Raw genomic sequence first — 23,477 nt, 5'->3', positions numbered from 1 at the left:
CTGAAAATCAGAGCAAAAAAAAAAAAAAAAAAAAAGAGGAATTTCAACTAAATACACGTTCCTAAAAAAGAGATGGAATATACTAATTTCTCAGAGAAGAAAGCTTTCTCTTTTTGGAAGTCCTCAGACTCACAAGTTGGATGAAGCTCTGCTTTCATCTGTTTTAGATGTGGTATATTTGGAATTTATTTGAAGAAAGTGTTCTGATGCTTAAAAACAAAAACTAATTCTTTCATTTTACAAATAACAAACAAAAGGCTAACAAAATCAACAATTAATCTACAGTTAAATGCCTAACAAGCAGCTTCAGGATCTTACCTAATCTTAACTTTGATTAATTTCTTTTCAATACAAAAATAGTCCTGTGCCAGTTTTGAGGTGGGAAAAAAAAGGAAGCAAACCAATGAAGGAAACCTAATGGTTCAGTTTTTTATTCATGTTCTTTCCTTAAATGAAGCTTTATGCATGTAGGGGATGATCTAACAAGAAATTTCCAGCTTTCTGAACTATCCAAGGACACAAGAGAATTATAAGGTCACAGATGTTAGCTCTGCAGCAGACTGACCTATTCAGCTGTAAAGTCAGCCAACCTGGGGAAACAAAATTTTCTCCAGCATGTAGTTACAAACAACAGCGATTTGCACAGGGAAGGGCGATGGCACTGGACAAGTTCTCAGGACAACAGAGTTATTTTTCAATCAGCAAAATTTTAGAGCAAAACACTAAGAAGCCAGCTATAAATATTAATGCACAAAAATCTGTCCTGAGCAAGATGTGAGCTGTATGTTTATACATATATGCAAATTCTAAGTTTACCACCTTCCTGAAAAATCCAACTCAGTCTTCAATTTATCCTCTTCACATAAAACTGGATATGGTTTTCCTCATGGTCGTTGACCACAAAAATGGAATAAGGTGCAATTAAGAGAAAACTTATGAAAGCAAGATGTGTATATAGATGCATATGTTTAATTCCAGATTCTATGATGAAATTATAAAGAAATCTACTATTAGCCAAAAAAGTCAAATTTATGATCCAATTTCAAAATTCCTATCTACTCTGTAAATTAAAAAAATTATGGAAAACTTTTAATATGCTGCTTATTTTAAAGGGAGAAAATCTGTTTTTAACTCTTTATCTCAGTTTGGAATATGAGACTTCCAAAAAGTCTACTCGAATTTACAGAGTTAATGACAATTAAAAGTCAATAATGTAAAAATATATTTTTCTTCTAAAAGTAGTCTTCCTTTTTCATATAAAAGTAACTAACACAATTTCAGATTAAAAAAGGAAAAAGTTAATCACTAATTATTAATAACAACCAGTAAGATAATGCATACCTTAAAATCTGAATTTTAAAGTGATACCAGGGGTTATCTACAAGTCTGTACAATACTTCTACCATAGGTTTATTATTTAACATTTCTTTCCAAAAAATTAATCTTCTTATATACAGATACACAGCTTTATGAAGTGACATTTCTGTAAAGAGCAAAATAATGTTTAAATGGGAAATATACCAACAAATAAGGAAACTTTCAAATGCAATTTTCAAATGATAATTTTTCAAAACCAGTTTTCAAATGGGCAAATACTTGGACCACACCAATGAACAAGGAAATAGTGAAACATGGGATCAACCGAAAGGGATGGTGACATGGGAGAAAAGGACACACGGTATGTAAATTGAGTGCTCCATCCAAATTCCTCTGCTAGATAGTAATATCCCAAGTTAGACTCGTTCAGGGAATTTCTTAACTTGCTACCAAACATAAAAAATACATACTCATTTTTCTAAAACCCTCTATGTATTTTTCCGTATCATGGAGTTTGCTTTTATGTAATGATGATAAATATTTAACTGCAGAGCAATCTGCTATTTTCTTTACTGAGCTACTGGTTTACTTGCCTATATTTGTTGCAAACAGTCACAGGTAACCCAAAGGAAAATTCAATAACAAAACTCACCTTTGCCACTGGTTTTGCTTTCAAACTTCCATTCTCCACAACAGTGAGGTCCAGCTTGCCATCATCCTTACTTCCTATAGCTTTCAGTCCTTGCAAAAGAATATCTCGTAACTTTTGATAAAGAGGTTTTTCGACATAATCCAGTAATTTCACTGTTTCCATGTACTTAGCAATTTCATCTAAAAGAATAACACAATTATTTTGTAGTTTTATCATACATACAACATACTTACCTCTTCTAAGAAGATGATTCACAACTATAGTAACATTAGAATGCAAATATATAGCTTGTTAAATATGTTTTTCTATCACATCTTCATTGAAAGTATGCTTTTGAATTCAGGAATTGTCAGATAAGTCAAATTTAAAAATGTATTTTTAGATACAATGCAAAAACATCTTTTAATTCTGACAGTAAGAAAAAAGACAAGCTTAAAATTTAAATATATATAAAAACAATTACTAATATAATTTTAAAGCTACTTTTTAAAAGGACCTAAAATAAATATTATGAAGTAAAATGTGCTTAAGTACAATAAATATCATAGCCAGAATTTTTTTTTTTTTTTTTTTTGCCACAGAAGCCATTAGTTCTAGAGAAGACAGCTGCATTTTTTAGGTAAATGAAAAATAAAACATGAAGATCAGGTTGAAAAAAACACAAGCAAGGCCTGGTTGTCCCATATAAGAGAAAAACCAACTTGTGAATGATAAAATGTCTACTGCACAGAGGCAGAACCAAACCCATAAAAAGAAATCGTACTAGTCAAGATCAACACCTCTCAACACCCATCTAAAAATCCATCTTTGGGTTAATGACTCATACATGTATATGCCCAGTCCAGCCTTTCCACTGACCTCCAGACTTGTGTATCCACTGACTTCCACTGACGCATATACTGGTTCTGTAACTGGCATCTCACATCCCAACCAAATCCAAAATCCTGACCAACCCCTAAAACCTGCTCACCCGACGGTTTTCTCTGTCTCAATTATAGAAAATCCCATTCTCCCAGCTCCTCAAATCCTCCTCCCACATCCAATAAATCAAGATATTATGTCAGTGCTACACACACACTCATTCATTCATTCATTCATTCAGACATTTTAAGTACCCACCACATGTCAAGCATGATTCTAAATACTCAGGTACATGAGAAAAAAGAAACAAAAATCCTTCCTTTCAACTTTCTTAATCTGACAAAGGGGATCTACAGAAAACCGAAAGCAAACGTCACCGAGTGTGGTGAAATACTGGACTTCCCTTCTGACAGAAGATCAGCAAGGGAGTCCATCTGCACCATTTCCATGCTGCCTGGAAGTCCTGCAGCTTTTAGCCAGTACAGGAAGGCAAGAAAAGAAACAGACGGCACTGAGCGGAATGGACGATGCAAAACGGCTTATTCACAACGTGAGAGTGCATGTAGAAAAGCCTAAGGAATCTATCAAAAACCTTCTAACCAATAGGTAAAGTTAACAGAATCACGGGACATAAAGTATTTAAAAATCTATTTTACTTCTATACACTAGCAACAAGCAACTAGAAAAGTAATAAAAACATATCACATACAATACCATCAAAAAGCATCAAATACCTACAAACATATATAATGAAAGATGGGCAAGATTTTTCCCAAATGAAAACTATAAAACACAGATCAGAGACACTGACACCAAATTCAATGGAAGCTACAAAGTATCAATTGTATAAAGATGCCAATGCTCCCCAATTAGTCCAGAGTCCCTGCGATCCCACTCAAAACTTCAGCACATTGCAGAGGGAGAGGATATGTGTGAAAATGACAAGGTGACTCTAAAATGTACAAATATACAAAGGATCACACAAAACAGCAAAGTCAAGTTTAAAGAAGAAAAAGTGCCAGAGGACTTAAACTACCAGAGAAAGCTATAGTAATTAAGACAGTGTGCCCCAAGAACAGAAAAAAAAAAAAAGAAAAAACTACTATGAAAGAGCCCAGAAACAGACTCACAGATTCGCACATGATTGAACACAAAGGTGGCATCACAGAGCAAGGCTGGTCTTTTCAAGAAAGGCCGCTGTTAACGCTGTGAACTATGAGAGGTGATAGCGGTGTTAAATCATGTTCATCTTAGAATCGGTCTCCAGTCTACACGTACAGGCAGATCTCGGGAGACACCGTGGGTTAGCTCCAGACCGCCGCAATAAAGCAAGTATCACAAAAAAGCAAGTCACCTTTTCTGGTTTCCCAGTGCACTGAAAAGTGATGTCTATGCTACACTGCAGTCCATTATGTGTGAAATAACATAATATCTAAAAAAATGTATATACCTTAATTTAAAAAACACTTTATTGCTAAAAAGTGGCCACCATTATCTGAGCCTTCAGTGAGTCACAATTTTTTGCAATAATATCATTGATCACAAATCACCAGAAGAAGTATAATAAGAATGAAAAAGTTTAAAATATTGTGGTAGTTACCACAATATTTGACAGACAGGAAGTGAGCAAATGCTGTTGGAAAAATCGGCACCAACAGACTTACTCAACATAGGTGGCCACAAACTTTCAATTAGTAGGAAAAAAAAACATCTGTAAAGTGCAATAAAGTGAATCGCTATAAAATGAGGCATGCCTACACAGAAAATCATCACATTATAGAATATTTGTCAATTATTCCTCAATAAAGTTAAAAAATAAATAAAAACATTAAAAAAACCTAACAATGGGAATGAATTTCACAAATGCAGTATTGAAAGAAAAAGAATGCCACCAGAAACTAGAACATTAAAAATCCCTGCCCTCATGAAATTATCTGTTTTGTTCACTCTATGATTCCATTTCCATATAGCTCAAAGAGAAATCCTTGATGTTGCAAGTTGTGCTAGTGATTCATTAGGCCAGAGGAAAAGGTTGGTGACTGGGAGAAGGCAACAGGGAGCAAAGCTGAAAAAGCGCTAACATTCCACTTCCAGATGTGGTTGATAGGCTGCAAATTTAAACAGCTTAAGCTCACGGTAGACCTCCCTGAAAAGGAGACAACTGAGCAAAGGCTTGAGAAGACCCAAATTTATCCAGACTGACCACTGCTCACACCTGCACTGCTATTTCCCTTGCGAGGATTAAGGCAGGAGGCTCCTAACCGGCTCCTGTTTGTACCCGGCCTTGCCTCCTTAGCGGTGGATCTTCAAGACAGAAGCTGGAGAGAGTTCCCTTAAAGACAGGCAGTTCACATCCCTCCTTCCCTCCACACCTCATGCACTCTTGCTCAAAGTAAAAGCCAAAGCCCGTGATGGCCTAGATGCAGGCATCAGCAGGCACTCATGTTCCTTCCGCGTGGACATGTTCTTCCCCAGAGCTCACTCCCTGTCTCCTTCCCACAGCTGCTCAAATGGCACCTCCACAGGAGGACCATTCCAGGCCATCCTATTTACAATAACAACCCACCCCATCCCTCCAATTCTATTTCCTGTGTTTTTCGTTTTTGCCACAGTACTAACCATGCAATAAACTGTGCGATTTCCTCACTTGTTTACTGTCTACCTTTCCCAACTAGAGCTTCATGAGGATAGGAGTTTTTATGTATTTTGTTCACTGATGTATTCCTAATGCCTAGGAGAGTCTGAGGCACAAAACAGAGCCTCAACTAAGAAAACAGCTGCATTACTGAATGAAATGTGGTTCCTTGACCGAAAGCACTGAATAACAACTGAGTAAGGCCACTTGTGGAAAGGCCTACGTGAGCAAGGCTCCAGTGAGATGGTTACATTTAACGACACCGAAGCTCTTACATTAAGGGTTGTTAGTCTACGGACCTCAGGATGCTTTCCTCTCAGAATACAAAATCCTTATGAACGCTGAAGAAGTCTTTTCTTACCCGGCTTGTTTCTCTCAGGAAAACATTTGTCCATCAAACTTGCAATATTTTCTCTGTATCTGTTAAAAATGAAAAGAATGAGCCACTGTTTGATGCTTGATGCCATGGAAAGTTATTAATACTTAATAACAGTGAAGAGCACATTAAGCAGCACTGTGCTATCCTAAATACACTTACAAACATTCTTCTAAAATAAATTCAACAAAAATAAATGCAAGGAATCTTACTGTTAAACAAGTACTTTCTTATTTCTACATTAGTGTCAGTTAAAGCTATAGTCCTCGTGAAGAAGTTCTGACCAAACATCTGCCTCATCGTTTTGCCCGAAATAATTTACTGTAAGTTTTCCTTTACCTGATTTTGGAATCTCTAACGTAGTTAGGATCTTTCAAATTATCTTCCCATGGCAGATGGCCACTAAGCCACTGGATCATGCAATAACCAAGGATTTCCAAGTCACCGCGTCTTGATGGCGCTGTGAAACAAAAGAAGCAGATTCAGCACAGTGAAATGATGTTTAAGGCAGAATTTCAGGTATATCTAAAGCAATAAGGTAAAAAGAGTCAACCCTACAGTCTTCTTTTTCATCATACAATCTTGACTCCATTTTGAAAAAAACATCAAATACTGGGCAGTATCAAAGAACTCATTTACCTCCGACTAATAATTTACTTTATAACCCAAACTGGCAAAACTCTACAATTTCAAACTGAGACTACCAGTCTACGAAATAAATTATAAAGCAATGACACATTTAATAGTGCCCTTGGAAAACGTGAAGATATTAAAAATGCTGCAAGCTATTAAGAAGCCCAGAGAACTGGGGGTTTTGGCTCCTCCACAGTGTTGGACACAGGAAAAAAAGAAACAACGGCTGAAGAAATAGGCCAGCTGAATGAGTGACAAAGTAAGTCTACTGGTTACAAAGTTGTAGCTGCATAAAAAAACACAGACCTTTATGGGGGAAACCCCCAGCATTCCAATTAAGCTAAAGAAAAGCAAAAGAAGCCTCACTGCAGCTGACTGCACTACTGCGCCACCGACCCATCACGACCTCTGAAGGGTGAGAGGAAGACAGGGAGTAGGTGCCCTGTCCCTCAGATGCAGTAGCCTGAGCTCTCTCTTCTTCCCCCGCCCCATCCTGCCTCTTCAGTTCTGATCCGTCTGCTTATCTACTGACGCAGGACGAAGAGCCACAGGAGTTCAGCAGAAAGCACCGGCGCTGTAGCTAAGGTTCAGGTGCCTCGGACATACCCACACCGTTGTGCGCGTCGATGCTGGTGAATTCAATTGTGCCATCGTGACATCTTTTGGGGTCTTCTTTGTATTCTTTATGAGTCCCTTCTGGGCAGTATCGATAAGCAAGGCCATAGTCTACCAAGTACACCTATAAATGTCCAAGCACCAAGACAAATTAAAGCCTGTAAAGCTCAGAAACAGAGTACTGTCACTGGAGGGCAGATTCCGCCCACAAAGCCACACTATGACACCCCACATGTTTGATCCAACACCCGAACAACATCAAGTACTTAATTCTGAAATGCCTTTTATTTAAAGAAAAACATTAAATGACCGTGTAGCTACAGTGCAGATAATACTAGCTGACTTTCCTACGCAAGTATGTGCTTTACTTGTAATAATCTTGTCTCCTCAATTTGAGCAAGGATCATAAATCATACACTTTTTCTTATGGCATCGAAAACAAAACTGAGCAGAGTAAACCATCAATACTTGTCGCAATACAACTGCCACACACTGAGTGCAAGTGCTAACTTAGCTGACACGTGGCATGTTAGTTTTCCCTCTCTTTACTTGTAGAATAATCAAGTATCAATTCACTTCATAAAAATATTTTCAAGATTATGATGATGACCTGAAGAACTTTTAGATGAGGCTCTTAGGTACATTTAAATATTATATGTTAAAGTCAAGTCTTCATAATTAAAACTAAATTTTAATATAATGTATACACATATCTATGGGCATGTACATGTACATCTGATTAGCATACAAAGCTAATAAATTTGGCTTTCCTCTGTCTCAGAGCCACATATTACATCTCCAACTCCGGGTAACTGTCTCGAAGATGTATGCATCTGGTCACAGGAGGGAAGTGTAGTAAAAATATGGGTCTGGATTGAGCACATACATCAAATACTAAAAAAATTATCCCATCCAAAGCCTATGCCCAAAGGATAACCAAGCTGCAAAAATATCTCCACCCGAACAAAAGGCAGCATGTTTCAGTCAACTATAAAGAGAAATCATATTTGTATTTATTACATAAGTCTGGTCTACTTCAATTAACGGAATCCTTTCCATTCAGGTTCTTAACTATGTGTTGTTTGCTTGCTTGCTTATTTTTAACATAAATGCAAATAAAGTAAGTTGCCTGGAGATTCTGTGGCTGCCTTTAGGATTTCTCCATTAGCCTGCTCTAACCAGCAAATTTCTTCTCTGGTACCTATATAGCTCCTTACAGCCACCGTAACAGAGAGAGGGAAGGGGAGGACAGGAAAAGAAAGAGGAGTCAAAGGAGAAAGGGAAAGCTAAGCAAGAGGAATTCAAAGTCAGGCCTAAGACAAAGAAGAAAAAAGTACAGTATACTGACTTAACACACCTAAAATGCCTAAGTATCCCTTTCTTTCACAAGCTCAAGTTAAGAAGTGAGAACATATATGAAATGGATTAAATACAGAGGCCCAACTATGACTTCAACTAAACCTGTGTTGAAGACGACTCTTGAGAGTCCCTTGGACTGCAAGGAGATCCAACCAGTCCACCCTAAAGGAGATCAGTCCTGGGTGTTCATTGGAAGGACTGATGCTGAAGCTCCAATACTTTGGCCACCTCATGTGAAGAGCTGACTCACTGGAAAAGACCCTGATGCTGGGAAAGATTGAGGGCAGGAAGAGAAGGGGACAACCGGATGAGATGGTTGGATGGCATCACTGACTCAATGGATATGGGTGTGGGTGAACTCCGGGAGCTGGTGATGGACAGGGAGGCCTGGCATGCTGCGGTTCATGGGGTCGTAGAGAGTCAGACAGAACTCAGCGACTGAACTGAACTGAAACCTGACTTTTACCAAAATCATGGAGTCAGCTTCAAGAAAATTATAAACCCCTCTAACTCCAACTAAATTGACCCAAAAAAAGGTATAATAACATCAGCTTTTCTCTTTTCCTTAAAAGGTGAAAATTACAAAGTCAATGCAATAAGCTTAAAAAATGCATATTTGAATTCCAAACCCTATACAAATTTAGACAGCTAAGATATTTCTGTAAACCAATTGATTTCAATAATCAACATGTTAAAGAGCAAATTTTCCAAGTAACAGAACACTTACATTTGATGGATTTCTTGAACAAAGGAAATTTTAAAAGTGACAAAGCAGACAGGCGAGCGCAATTCATCGGTGCACTGTGTAATTTTAAGCTCCCACCCCCAAATAACTATTTGAAATTCATTTTGTATCACAAGTACTTCCTCTGAATATTATTTAGGGCAAAATAGCCAACTTGATAAAGTGCCAACAAATCGCATCAAAAATGTAGAATGTTAACTAGATAAAAGTGTCAGGAAGAAATATTATTATTACCATATCTACTTCAAAAAGTAAAACTTCTGCATGGGTTCAAAAGTTCATAGCAACTCTATTTGTTTTCAAACAACAGGTTTTAAACAGTAGAAATTAAAGTTATAAAGCTACCTGGTCAGGATTCTTGTAGCTGAGAAGAAGATTTGAGGCCTTGATATCTCCGTGTACATACTCATGCTCATGAATATATTCCAGGATATCCAGCTATAAAGCATCATATACAATAAATTAATGCAGTACCTGACACCAACCAGCAGAGGACCAAGCGTCAACACAACTAGCCTTTACTGGATTAAAAACGAGAAGAATGTAGCTCACATACAATTCTTAAGCTTAGCTGCAAGACAGTTTTCCGAGAAAATCTTTTGGCATTTGCTTCATATATTTTCTGAAGGTCACTCCCAAAGCGATCTATTATCATAAATCTGTAACTAAAGACAAACAAGAAAAGTCAATGAACAAAATGTAACTCAGGAAAACCTACTCTGCCATGAGTACTCTCCTTTCAAAGTAACTTTTTTCAAGGCAATGTTTAGTAAGAAAGTAAAAAGCGAAAGGAAATAAAGACATCTGAAACTAGTTCTTAAAATGAAAAATCTCAAGAGCTGCAAGGGCTGTCCTGGTTTTGCCTTTTATCTTAGGGGCCTCCTGGTCTCAACAAGTTACATGATACCGTATTCAATGCAAGGAAAAAACACCCACAGAGAGAAAACAACAGATGCTTTATGGTAAAGATAATAAAGATAAAATAATCTGAGTAAGGCTAATATCACTGATTTTTGTCATAAAGTTAATTTATGCTTCGGGATATCAGCTTCCTGTCTCTGACTGTTCTCTATCTTTAAGGGACATTTTAGCAGTGTTACATTCTGTTAAAATCAAGACTGTCAAGAGATGCTATAACAAAAGCTAAATGCAATAAAACTGCTTAGATGGTATAAAAGAACTGTATACTAAGTACTTGACAGGTAAGATTTGGGGAACAGTCAATGCACCAGAAAAACACAGATTTTCAGTTTTGCCACAAAAGCAACTCCTGTCACCTTGGCTGAGTCACATTTCTTGTTTGGGCCCCAATTTCCATAGGTGTCAAACGAGACAGTGGGGCCTCACGCCTTCTAAGGTCTTTTCCAGCACCCAAACTCTACGATTCAGTAACTATACATGTATTTCTGTATGCTGTGTATACAGTACACTTCAGGGCACTGGAAAGCAGCACCTGGTCGCAGTGAGATGGTTCATCTTTTGCTCTGTGAACCACTTTTATCTTTATTCTGAGCTGTCTAGTTAAACCATTCAATAAATCAATAAAAAAACCAAGATGTATCAAACACTCAAAATGTATGAATCTATTTTCTAATGGGAATAAGATTAATAATCACTGTAACAACAACAGCTGGCATTTACTGAAATATGAGAATGGCCCTATTCTAAGCACTTTAGATGTATTAATGTCAGTGCATTTAAACCTCCCATCACCCTGATGAGGCAGGCACCCCCAGGAGCCCCATTTTACAGCAGAAGAAAACTGATCATTAGTCATTTGTCCTCTAGGAAGTGGTGAATCCACGTTTTTGACCACCACACTAAATATATCAAAATAAATAAACGTAAGTAGGACACAAAAATCTTACTTACATATTTTACGTTTCTAAGATACAAGTACAGCATGACAATTCTATAGGAAAAAGGAAGAGCTAACAGTTAAAAGGCAATATGCCAAATAAAAAATCCAAGATTCTACCTATTCTTGAGCTGGAAAAGAATTAGAGATCCTTCTAAACATCTTTTAATAAAATAATTAACATTTATAGAGGCAAAGTTATTTGTCTAAAGTCACATAATTAGTCAGTGGCAAAATGTCTTCAGTTTTCTAAGACCTTCAGTACCCCGACCTCAAACATAATAAAGAGGGAACAGTGATGCTGACTTCCTGATTTCCTCTGTACAATAGGTTTTGAGAGGTTGAGGGAGGAAACCAAGGACACATGGATGTGTTTGTTTTTACAAATGAGTGATATCATTGTGTAATTATTATAAAATAACATGTAGGTAACAAAAATACAGCCTCTGCTGACACTCTGAAAGGGAGCTGAAGCACACGTGGTTTAATTCTATTGGAGATCTATTAACACATCACAGGACGGGAGCTCTGTCTTTATTCACAGATCACCCCACCGCTACTCTCAACAGTTCCTCCCTCTTCTCACCATGCCTGAACTAGTCACAGCAAATGAAGCAAGATTCTGTATACTGCACAGAAATCTTTACCACGTTCTTCCACAAAATTATTTCTACCACTGAGCACTAAAAGAAAAGCTACTTCTAAGTAACATCTCTAAAGCAAAACCACTGATGTATGCTTTCCTGGGGACTTGAATAAAACAACGCAAATAATGGGAATCTATAAATCAGCATAAATGATTTAATAATGATAGCAGCTAACATTTTTACGAGCCTAACACTGTGCTAAGCACTATATTCACATCACTTCAGATGAGTTACAGGAAGAAGTAAGGACTTCTGGCAGGGGAGGAGGGCAGGAAGGAGTCTTACTTTCTTTTTTTTTTTAAACTTTTGTAAGAACTAAAATGATTATTTCTTAAGAGCTTCAACCTAAAAAGTAAATCATTACCTTACGGGTGATGTACTTTCCCATTCAGAAGATATCTGCAGCCAACTCTATGTCACAGAAGACATGGGCTCAGTGGTAAGGTCACCAGGAGTCAATGGGAGGTCAGCTATGCCTCAAACATGTCTGTTCCTTGTTTAAGCACCTGCAGCAGCTTCCAGCCACCAAATGCACACAGGCTCCGAAGAGCCCTTTCTTCCGTGTCTTCCATTACCTGCCTCAGCCTCTTTCTCCAAGTCATTTCCTTCTCTTTGTCATGTGTGTGCAATCACCCTTTCTTTGTTAAAGACCGATGGCCACAAGGCCACCCCGAAGGCCAGACGCCTACTCTGCCCCTGTGTTCAGGTCACTCCCCGCTGGAGATGCTAGTCCTTGTCTACAGTGCTTCTCTAAACCAGCAGTGCTTAATATTTAAGGGATTACAGACCCCTTGAGAGTAAAGCTAACACTCACACATATTCTAACAGCTTTACATGTAATACTCTTTATTACGTGGGTAGGTGTTACTCAGCTTCATAGATGTGGTAACAGAGGCAGAAAGGAGTAATGTACCCAGTCACACACATTTTAAGGGGCAAAACACAGATTTGAAACCAAGTGTCTGCGTCTAGCCTGCTCTATACTATTTCTCTAAAAAATTTCATGAAAACTACAGAAACTTGTCCCAGCAAAACTATAACAAAATACTATCTGGCCATTCCCTGGAGTTGCCGGGCTCCCTGGGTTCCAGGATCAGAACTTCCTGATGCAGAGTGCTGGCCACCCACCAGCAGCTCCTCTGATCTCCATCTTGTCCAGCGGAGCCCCGCTCAGGTTCAGGCTCTCTAGCCTTTCCTCCGTCTCATCGCTGTGACCACCCTGCCCTTGCCAGTGGCTGGTTTAAGAATGAGCACTGATAAAACTCCAACAAAGAAAACATGGAGGGACGTCGGCCACAAGACCCTTGGGAATGGTTTCCCTGCCAGGAAACTGAAACTCACGAGAAGCAACCCTATTTTCTGCTGTGGCAGGACTGTTTGCATGTGAAGTCTAGAAACAGGCAGTCACCATGAGACTGCACAATGGAGAATTAACAGAGAACAAAGCCAAGATAAAGGAACCCAGGCACTTGATGGTGACTTTAAGAGAGCTGAGTCAGTTTTATCTTTACCTGCAGCTGAGAGCATCCTAACCAGTACATCCCAGTTCCAACCAAATCAACTCTCCAAATCTCAGCTACCAGCATTGCTGAATGACACTCTATTCATTCAATCAAATATTTTTTAAAGTGTCAATTATGCACCAAAAGCATTGGAGGTTTCCTCCAACTCAACTCTGCCAACAATGTCCTCTCCTCTCTGAATTCCTAAGACACACACCAGGCAGAATCACACAATTTGGCACTTAAACTAGTCTCTGGTTGTTTCAAACAACTTTGCTTTTCTCATCAGCTAGACTGAAATCTCATCAAGGTGGGCAGATTATACTGATGTCTCTAACAGGAAATGCCATATTGAAGCCCGAGGGCTCCCTCTGACATAAGCAACATGAAGTTTTCTCTTTGCTTATTCATTATTAAGAGGAAAAAAATAATGCAGGCACATTTGGCTTTGTGTTCCTACTCGTCAGCTGAGTTCCAGGCAGCCGCTACCACTTGGGACAAGCCCCCCAGATGAGAGAGAACACCTTGTTCATCTCGGCAGAAGGCACTCCACACACCCAGGTGAAGGCCAAGCAGTACTGTAGGGAGGCGCTCAGTACATAACTCTTGACCAATCAAACTGAACAATAAATGCTCAAAACGGGAGGAGAAAAACAAAACACGCATGTTTTTACCTTTTTCCATTTTTGTCATGTAGACCAGACCCCCAATACTTAGGGACACCCAGGTACTTCAGTTTATGGGTACGAATCCATTTCTGAACTACAAGTTAAAACACATGCTTGTGATTTCAGTTTTGTTATACAGAAGCAGGCTTTTATATCTTCAAGAACAGAATGTGTAAGAGTCCACCTTAATTCACAAAAAATAAGTGAACAGTACAGAATAAGCAATAAATGAAAAGTACTTTACAACTGAAACATTTTTATTAACCTACAAAATTGGGCTATCCTGCCCTAACTGTTGTCTTTAAAATGAAAAATCTGCAAAAGACATTTCTTTAAAAAGTCAAACCACAGTACTGCCATTAAGATTAATATCTCCAATTACCTAAGTGTTTACTTATTTCCAGAGTCTTACTTTTTACCTCATTCTAAAGGTCCTCAGCCAGGAAATCAAGCTCGAGGAGAGACAGAGCCTCTAGAGAGATTCCCAAACCCAATACCAGCCTACCAGGAGACTCCCTGGATCTGCAGAGGGGATGGAACAGGGGAAGGGGACAGGACAGGCAGGATCAGGGGAGCGGGAAGACATCTTGCCCTCCCCCTTGGCGGTCTGTTCTAGTTCATCGTGATGGCAACCCTACAAGTCATGGTCTCCAGAACTGAGGAAAACACTCAGAAGAAGGTTTGGAGATCCCTGAGCCATTCTCATGGATTAGGGCTCTCAGTTTTTAACACTATGTCCTAAATCACATATTATTTATTAACTCTATATTATCAAGATAAGTGAAATCTTATCACAACAAATCCATTAAGAGATCAAAATTCTTTCACACAAATCTCATTAAGTATAATCTATCTATAAAGTAAAAATTAACAAAACCATACTGCTCTAATCTTGGCTTAAAACAAAAAACAAAACCAGTGGTCATTTTAAAACTGCAAACACATGTGTACTGTATTTCTTACTTTGTTCTGGTTTGGCAGCTCGCTGGTAGAACTTTAATTCAGTAAAAAGAGGTCCATTATCACTGGGTTCCTTAAAATAAAAGAGTTCATTAGTACACACATTAGTTAAAATCACTGAGTAATTTTCAATGAACCTTCAAAAAACACTAATGTATCCATTTTTCTTTCCAGACTCTTTGTGACCCCATGGACTGTCCCCCGACCAGGCTCCTCTGTCCATGAATTCTCCAGGCAAGAATACTAGAGTGAGAAGCCATTCCCTTCCTCAGGGTACCTTCCCAACAGGAACCAAACCTGGGCTTCCTGCATTGTAGGCAGATTCTTTCACCATCTGAGCCACCTAGGAAGCCCTCTTCCAACAGTGTGATTTTGATATTTCAGTTTATAAACTGTGTTTGAGACTAAGTAAAATGCTTGGATATGTTTCAGATAGTCTCAGAAAAGTCCATAAGTCTTGTATTTCTGAGGGTTCATTTCTACATGTGGTAAACTATACAAAATCAGATATATAGCTTAATCTTTGCAGAAACTTAAGAAAAATTGTTAACCTTATTTTCACCATTATTACACTGTCTCTTAAGCAAAGATCAGCAACCATGTTAACTGTTTCACCAAGGGGCTACAAGATTATTTCTGAGATTTAACAAAAATTTCAACACTTGATTTAACCCATTAGTGGCAAAATCCCATTCCTTTCCTATTTCTCATTACAGTTCTATCTAACTGGCAGGAAACCAATCTGATCACCAAGACAAGTGTTCTGGAACCCCAGAGCAAGCAAACATGTCCACGTGACTAGATCCTCTGTTTTCATTCCTATGATTTTCAAGGAGGGAACCCTGCAATTTATTCCCCGCATGGTAATTTAAAGTTCAGAGGGGAACGAGGCTCAACAAGCACGTTTTCCACCAATGTTAGTGAACTATACTCATTTAAGGGATATGAACAGTCAAAATTATTTGTAAAGAGGCTTACATTCATAAAAAAGTACTTGAAAAATAAGAAACATCAGCCTGTTGGGACTTTTGCCTAGCTAAATAAATCTGGGATGGTGGGAAACATAATTTTGTGAACTTTCTAAATAGTAAATTTGGCCTAATTAAAACTGATCAGTGTTTAATGTTTGATAGTTCATGTTGATATTACCTTAATTATTAACAGTCTAAAAAATTTTGAAAAGTATCAAATTTTCAAATAAGGAGGCTAATATTTCTAAACTAATTTTGGGGCTGTTTTCTTTTGGAGAAGTTCGGGAAGAAAGTTATTTCAGTCAGAATGTCTGTGTAACCGGACTTCCAGGGTCAGCAGAGCATTAGAAGAAGCGGTAAGAGATGTCTACTACCGTACCAGAGAGAAAATTTGCAGAAATATGTAGATTTCCACAAATATGCAAAGACTTAATATATGTTCACGTTTTCTTTATTCAAGATACTCTCACTGTCAGAGAAGTTAATTTTGCTCCTTAAAGTTTAAACAAAACTACTCTAAATACACAGTTTAGTATCTCAGATTTCCTGTTATTCAGAAGAATAGAAATCCCTAGTTTAAGTATTTACAGGAAGATTGATTAGACAATATGCAGAGTCAGGCAGTAGCCACTAAGAATAAGTATTCCACAGCAAAAGAGCAACATACATAATACTGGTATCAGAACCGGAAAATAAGCTAGCCTTATTTGTTACAGGCAAGCTTTGGAAGAGACTGGTATACAAGGGCTGTATACCATGTCTTAAGAAGCAGAAACTAACCAATATACTAAGGTGTGCCAAATCACTACCTGTGGACTCACAACCCAAGTTTTGCCATAACCTGTAGTTTTTTCCTTGCAGCAATTGGAGCCAGGCAGACACTTGTGAATGCTTAGAGCCCATGGCTGAGAACAGGCCTGCAGCAGGAGTAACAGACTCAGTGTAAGAAATGGAAATTCAGGAGAGGAATTTTGGGAAGTTACTCTCCAAAGGCTAACTTTTAGAGTAGCTCATAACTCAGGGTTGAAAGGAGTTTCCTAAGACACATTCCTGGCTTATTACCATCTGTATAAAATTCTGATTTATTCAGTTTCAACCTATGTCATATCAACTTTAATTTTCAAGCTTTCCTTCAGGCAATAATTTATTAAACTTATAATAATAAGAATCAACCTATATAAATCAAGCTATTATATTGAAAGTCCCATTAAAATAAAGACTCTTTGATCTCATTTCATCCTTTTTTCTAATTCAATAAAATTCCATTATAACAAAATAAAGGACCTACTTCCTTGGCATTGCACTCCAGCCAAAGCTAGCTATTTCTGTTGAAGAAAATACCTTAACTCATAACTAAAAATTTTATTAACATACTTCAAATCTAAAATACTTTGCCAACTCTATAATAGCCAAGATTTAGAAAAGAAATTGGGACTGACATTTTAACTAGAATATCACTAAACGTTTCCTTAAGACTTCTAAGTGTCAAAATGAAGATGACAACAGAAAAAAAATTAAAATGTGATATATTTCAACAGCACCATCTAAAAGCAACTGGCTGCCATTTAAAAATGAAGCTGTATAAAGTTTCTCCTTCCTACCAAAAAATTATGATATATGAATTGAAAATTCAGGTCACTTCTCATAACATCAGTGTGGGAAATGAAACATCAGTCTTCAACTTCTTTCCAGAGAACTTCAGACTACAGATATCTGTTAGTACACGCCGGGAACAGACTATAACATAAAGAACTGTTAGAATACAAGATCCCAAAGCCTGACCTCTACCCCCAGTTTTGCTACTAGCTCAGGACATGACCACAAAGGGGGGCTGAATGAAGTAATCCATTATACAATCTGTTAATAAGGAAACACAGAAGGAGGGACTTCTGGTGGTCCACTGGTAGTCCAGTGGTTAAGAATCCACCTTGCAGTGCAGGGGACAGGGGTTCAATCCCTGGTGAGGGAACTAAGATCCCACATGCCGAAAGGCAACTAAGCCCAGGCAGCACAACTAGAGAGAAACTTGCCTGCCACTACAAAAGAGCGCGAGGGCCACAACTAAGACCCCATGCAAATAAATCAGTATTAAAAAAACCACAAACACAGAAAGATGTTTTCCTCCTTGCATTATCCAATTTGCCATTTCTCTCTGCACGTTTACTTTCCTGAAATAAAATACAGAGTGTCTCTCAGGTCTCCATCACAGGTGACCCAGCACCGTGAGTCCAGGACCACTCCCATAAGTCAGTAAGGGTTAACCAGACACGGTCACTGAGGAGGACAGAGGCTATACCGGCTGCTGCTGCTGAGTCGCTTCAGTCGTGTCCGACTCTGTGCGACCCCATAGACGGCAGCCCACCAGGCTCCCCCGTCCCTGGGATTCTCCAGGCAAGAACACTGGAGTGGGTTGCCATCTCCTTCTCCAATGCACGAAAGTGAAAGTGAAGTCGCTCAGTCGTGTCCGACTCTTAGCGACCCCATGGGCTGCAGCCTACCAGACTCCTCCGTCCATGGGATTTTCCAGGCAAGAGTACTGGAGTGGGGTGCCATTGCCTTCTCCGGAGACTATACCTAGCATATACCTACACATCTATCTTAAATGTGTTAGTCGTTACTTCACTTCAAGACCAAATGTAAGAAATGCGTGGATTAGTATTTGGAGCTCTTGTGCACACCCGTTAACACTGCGAGTGCAATAATCAAATGTTCTAACCAGTCCTCCACACGGAGACAGCAAGCCTACCAGAAGCACAGGGCACCTGGTGACCCCTGGGAATAACAGGATCACAGGCAAAGGTAAGCATGGCATGGGCACAGAATCCCACTGAAGACTTCAGAACTACGGTGCTCTAGGCGCCAGACCCCACCAGTGGCTCTCAACCTTGATGCACAACAGAATTTCTTGAGAAGACTTTACCAAAAATACGGATAACCCAGCCCTGCACTTGGAGATTGCAATTATCCCGTGTAACTGGAGCTGAGAACCACTGTTTGATTTGATATGCTATAAATTATTAAGTCTAATTTCACATTAAAAATCTATTTGCCTTTATTTCTTAAATAATTTTTTTTCTTTCTCTAAAGATAAAATACCAATTCACTTTAGAAAATCTGGAAATACTATATTTTCTTTCTATATATAGTTATTTTATAAAATTACCTCTGTATTATAGTTTTATATCTTGCTTTTTGGGTAATTAATTATGAAGCTTCCCCAAAGAATAATACTTGTTCTTTGAAAAAAATGGTATTTAATAGCTCCTGATGTTTAAACAGCAAATGTTCATAAACAGTTCTGATCTTAATACTGGAAAGAGGTGATAATCATTTCACATGTTTGTATTTGATGAATCATTCTGACTTCTACAAAGCTCTATGAGAATAAAAGAACTGCAGGTTAGTAATGAACAGAGCTACGGCACTACCTATCACAAGTGAAGACAAATCACAGACAGGCCTGCGCTAAAAGGCACAGACAAGAGACAGAAACAGGCGCATCAGGAAGTTACAAGGTGGCAAGCAATTATGGCCAAAAAGTTTTGAAAAGAATAAAACAGGCATTTAAGGGTGGCATAAAGAAAACAAACTTTAAAACAAGGCCCTTAAAATCTAGTTAGGGAGATAAAATTAACACATAAAAACTAAAACAAGTAGAGCCATGAGAAGGATATTAGCAAGTGAAATTGTAAAACAGATGAAACTATATAAAATGGGGGCTACAGCGGTTTAAAGGAGTTCAGGAAAGACAGGTATGAGGGAAGACGACCAACAGCAGTCACTAACCCACCTCTTAGACAGGAAAAAAAAAGTCAACATTATTTTGCTTATGGCATTCTTCCAGGATCACAGACAAACCAGGACACTGAAAATGTTACTGAAATATTAAATGCAAGAGAGAAATCAGCTGAATATTTATCATCATCCTAATTACAAAGAGAAGACGTAATATAGGCGAATGGGAGTAGAACCAAATTAGGAGACAGGAGACACAGAGGACTGAACCAGGGTTGATGACAAATGGCTTTTAACTTAGAAATGTAATTTGCTACCTTAAGCAGTGAGGAAATACTTGTTTCTACCCATTTTCTTTCATAATTCTGTAAGCGAAAAAGACACTGAATAACAAATAAAATTCTTAGAACTACTCATAATGAAGAAGAATATTATAAGCCTAAAATAAAACATACTTTCAAGAAGCTAGGGTTACACAGAAGAAAAAGAGACACGGTTACATAGCAGCCCCACCTACAAGCCACACGGCTCAGACACTTTCCTCCGAGACCTAGAAATAACTGTTCAGGTAAAGCAGCTGCCAAGTGGTCAGAGGCACTGTATTTTCTGAACCTCACTATTATGACAAGTTCATAAGGGGACTTGTTTTCTTCCCACAGTGGAAACTATTTAAAGATTCTAAGAAGAAACTAATCTTACCCATAGATTTTAATATTTTAATTTGTCATATCAAAGACAAATGCAGATAATATTCCATGCAAATTCCATGCAAATGACCCAATTTAATAGTAGAGACTTCTGTTCCTCTGATATAGCAGCAAACTAAGTATTTCAAAGGAATTAAATACATGAGAAGGAAGAAAAATCCAAAACGAAAAGGCATAAAGAAAAGTGAAATGGCAGGGGAAACAAACCAATCACATCCACTCTAAAGTTACCCACGTTGCTTCCACCCATGGGCGTGACGGAATAGCTGGGATCCAATTAGCCCTCTCGAAGTAAACAAATATGAACACTGGACAAAATACAGCAAAATTACTATTCTCAGACATCCGACAAAACAGACAGTACAGGACTGTGACTTCTAAAGGACCGGAGACAAGCAAATGAGCCCCAGGACAGGATACTTGAGACGCTGTGGGGCCAGAAGGGGAGACCAAGCTCAGTGCGCCAAGAAGCTTGACACCTACACCAAACAAGGAGATGAGAAATGCTTTCATTGCAGGAATATTAGGAAAAATTAACAACCGACATCCTTCATAAACAAAGATGCAAAAATCCTTAATGAAATATTAGCACATCAATTCCAGCATTATGCAAAAAGCATAATACATTGGAACTAACTGGAGTGTCTGTTAAGAATACAAACTCAGTTTACCATTCAAATATCAATCAATATAAATGCCACATTAACAAAATAAAAGAAAATGCTATGATTCATCTCAAAAGATGCAGAAAAAGTATTCAGAAAATAAACAGACAAACTACAAACTAGGAGAAAAGATTTACAACACATATATTTAAGAAAGGACTTGTATACAGAAAAACTCTTACACTGAATTATAAAAAGCAAAGCTGAGTTACTAAAAAAAAGAGGGAGAAGGGCGGTGCCAGCAGACCACAAAAGACTGAAGCAGCTCCACAAAGGAAAATACATAAATTGTCAACAATCATAATGCAAAAGTGCTCAAAACCAGTCAGCAAGTAAATATAAGCTAAAACTATGAGACACTACTATACTTCCGGTATCACGGTCACAACACACCAACAACACACCTGACAATCCCAAGTGTGAAAGGGGACACAGAGCAGCTGGAATTCTCACATGTTACTGGTGGCTGTGTAAAATAGTAACCACTTTGGCAATCTGGTTAGTACTTTTTTATAAACTTAAATATGCACCTTCCCTATACACCAGTAATTCTAGGTACTGATCCAAGAAAAACAGTGACCAGAGTATTTACAGAAGGTCTATTCATAAGAGCCCCAAACTGGAAACAATCCAAATGTCTATCAACAGGAAATAGAAAACTAACTCTAATATAGCTACCATATAATACTACGACATAAAGACTGACCAAGCAACTGAGATGCCAGCAATATACCCGAGCCTTTAAAACACTATGCTGAGCATAAGCAGTCAGAGACAAAACAGAATGTACTGCATAAATACCATTTACAGGACATTCTAGAAACAGTCCACACGGAGGAAGGAAACTCAGACAAGTGGTTTCCTCCACGGTGATCAGAAAATGACACCAGAATCTTCTGGGAGCGATAGAAATGCTCTGTATTTTAACAGAGGTAGGATTATACAGGCATATGCACTTGTCAAAAAAGGATTCAAACTGTTTATTTCATATCTATTTCATTATAAAAACTACACGTGAATAAAAACTTGGTGAAAACAATAAAAAAAAAAAACTCAGATCCAAGAGTTATTAATTCAAATGGCATCAAATATATTTTTTTTAAAAAAAGAGAGTAAAATAAGACAAATCAAAACAAAAAACCTTGAGGTAATTCTAATTCCAGAAATCTGTAGCTTTTAGGAAAAAAAGCAGTGTTGGGGAACTCTGTGGCAATCTGCCCAAATAACAGACCCTTTCACTTCTTCTATTTAACAAAAACATGCTCTTCATACATAATAAAGAATTTTGAGAGGGGAGTTACAAGACGCACACACCCTCACTTACTAGCAAATAGTAGTTAAAATGCTTGTTACTGCCAATATATAAATTGACCCGGCTATTCAGAGTATGTCTATGTTAGACAAGATATCGTCTGCCTTTACCCATTACAAATTAATTTCAATGTCAGTGTAGCAAAAAGAAGTTTCAAAGTGACCACAAATAAATAACTGTATTTACTAAAATGAAAGGGGAAGGGAAAGATAATGGGAAATAAAAAGCAAACTAACCAAGTGTAAGTTCAGAAGCAAATGCATGACAAAATACAATAAAGGTCATGAAAGTAGTATAATCTTGTAGGATATAAAAAAAGCATCTTATCTATTATAAATACAGCTGAAATAAAAAGAATGAGCTAAACATTTTTATTCCACACCTGCAAACCTCCAGCCTTTCATTCATTTTTTCCACAAGTACTAGTGTCACTCTAACTCAAAAGAGGGGAGAGAATTTTTGAATTCAAATTATTTAAAACTATAAAACTATGTTTTGTCTCATTTAGTAATTATGAAACATTATTAAAAATACAGTACCTTATGGTTTAATTAATTCTAGTTATTAAAAAGAATGCTTTACAAAATATATACTACAACTAAATCAACAGAAAAGAAAAAAATCAGCCAGAAACATTTCCTTACCACTTTTACAACACAGGGTGCATCGCTGCCCACGGATTTTGAAGAATTCGTATCAGCTGTTTGAAAAAGTGACATATATAATATCAGAACAAGAAGTAGCACTATTATAGCCTATTACTAACCCCTTATTAATATGTAGATCTGTATATCTATAACCTCTTGGTAGAATAAATTTCAGTTCCCAAATATGTGTCTCAGGATATCATTACTGCATATTTCATCAATTTTAAGGCTTTTTTCCCACAATTTAACATGCCTGAAATTGGAAGTCATCTTACAATTGCTGCTATTTTCAATGTGATCATTAATTAAGTATGGAAAACTGAGTTAAAGATTTCTTTAATTCAAAAGCACTCATGATCTTTGACATGCTAACATATGCTCTAGATTCCCAAGAGGATGATAACTGATACAATTTCCTAAATTTAACAAACTAGGGAATCCTTTTAAGAAGTAGCATTAGGTAGGAAGGTAAGAAGAGAGGGAGCTAAAGTTCTAAAAAGCACTCGTTTGGGGTAAAGATAGACCAATGGTTCAGGATATTGGCACTAGACCTTTGAAATGCCATCCAGAATAATTTTAATGTGGCTGTCAGTATTATTTTGTGCAAATAAG

At 37.8% G+C, this 23,477-nt stretch overlaps 1 protein-coding gene across 10 annotated transcripts in view; it reads right to left on the bottom strand.

Moving 5' to 3' along the window:
* VRK1 (VRK serine/threonine kinase 1) overlaps positions 1-23,477 on the bottom strand; it is a 78,951-nt gene that overhangs the window by 18,708 nt on the left and 36,766 nt on the right. For all 10 annotated transcript variants that reach the window (XM_042235462.2, XM_042235461.2, XM_060401469.1 and 7 more), the window contains 9 exons: positions 22,863-22,918; positions 14,832-14,901; positions 13,875-13,962; positions 9,750-9,858; positions 9,539-9,631; positions 7,081-7,213; positions 6,181-6,301; positions 5,827-5,885; positions 1,970-2,148 (listed from right to left, as the gene is read on the bottom strand). In XM_042235462.2, coding sequence (XP_042091396.1) covers positions 1,970-2,148; positions 5,827-5,885; positions 6,181-6,301; positions 7,081-7,213; positions 9,539-9,631; positions 9,750-9,858; positions 13,875-13,962; positions 14,832-14,901; positions 22,863-22,918 — 908 coding nt within the window. The remainder of the gene's footprint in view (positions 1-1,969; positions 2,149-5,826; positions 5,886-6,180; positions 6,302-7,080; positions 7,214-9,538; positions 9,632-9,749; positions 9,859-13,874; positions 13,963-14,831; positions 14,902-22,862; positions 22,919-23,477) is intronic.

This window comes from Ovis aries, chromosome 18, assembly GCF_016772045.2.
Source record: "Ovis aries strain OAR_USU_Benz2616 breed Rambouillet chromosome 18, ARS-UI_Ramb_v3.0, whole genome shotgun sequence".
Taxonomy (NCBI): Eukaryota; Metazoa; Chordata; class Mammalia; order Artiodactyla; family Bovidae; genus Ovis; species Ovis aries.
This window is presented reverse-complemented; position numbering and strand designations above follow the sequence as displayed.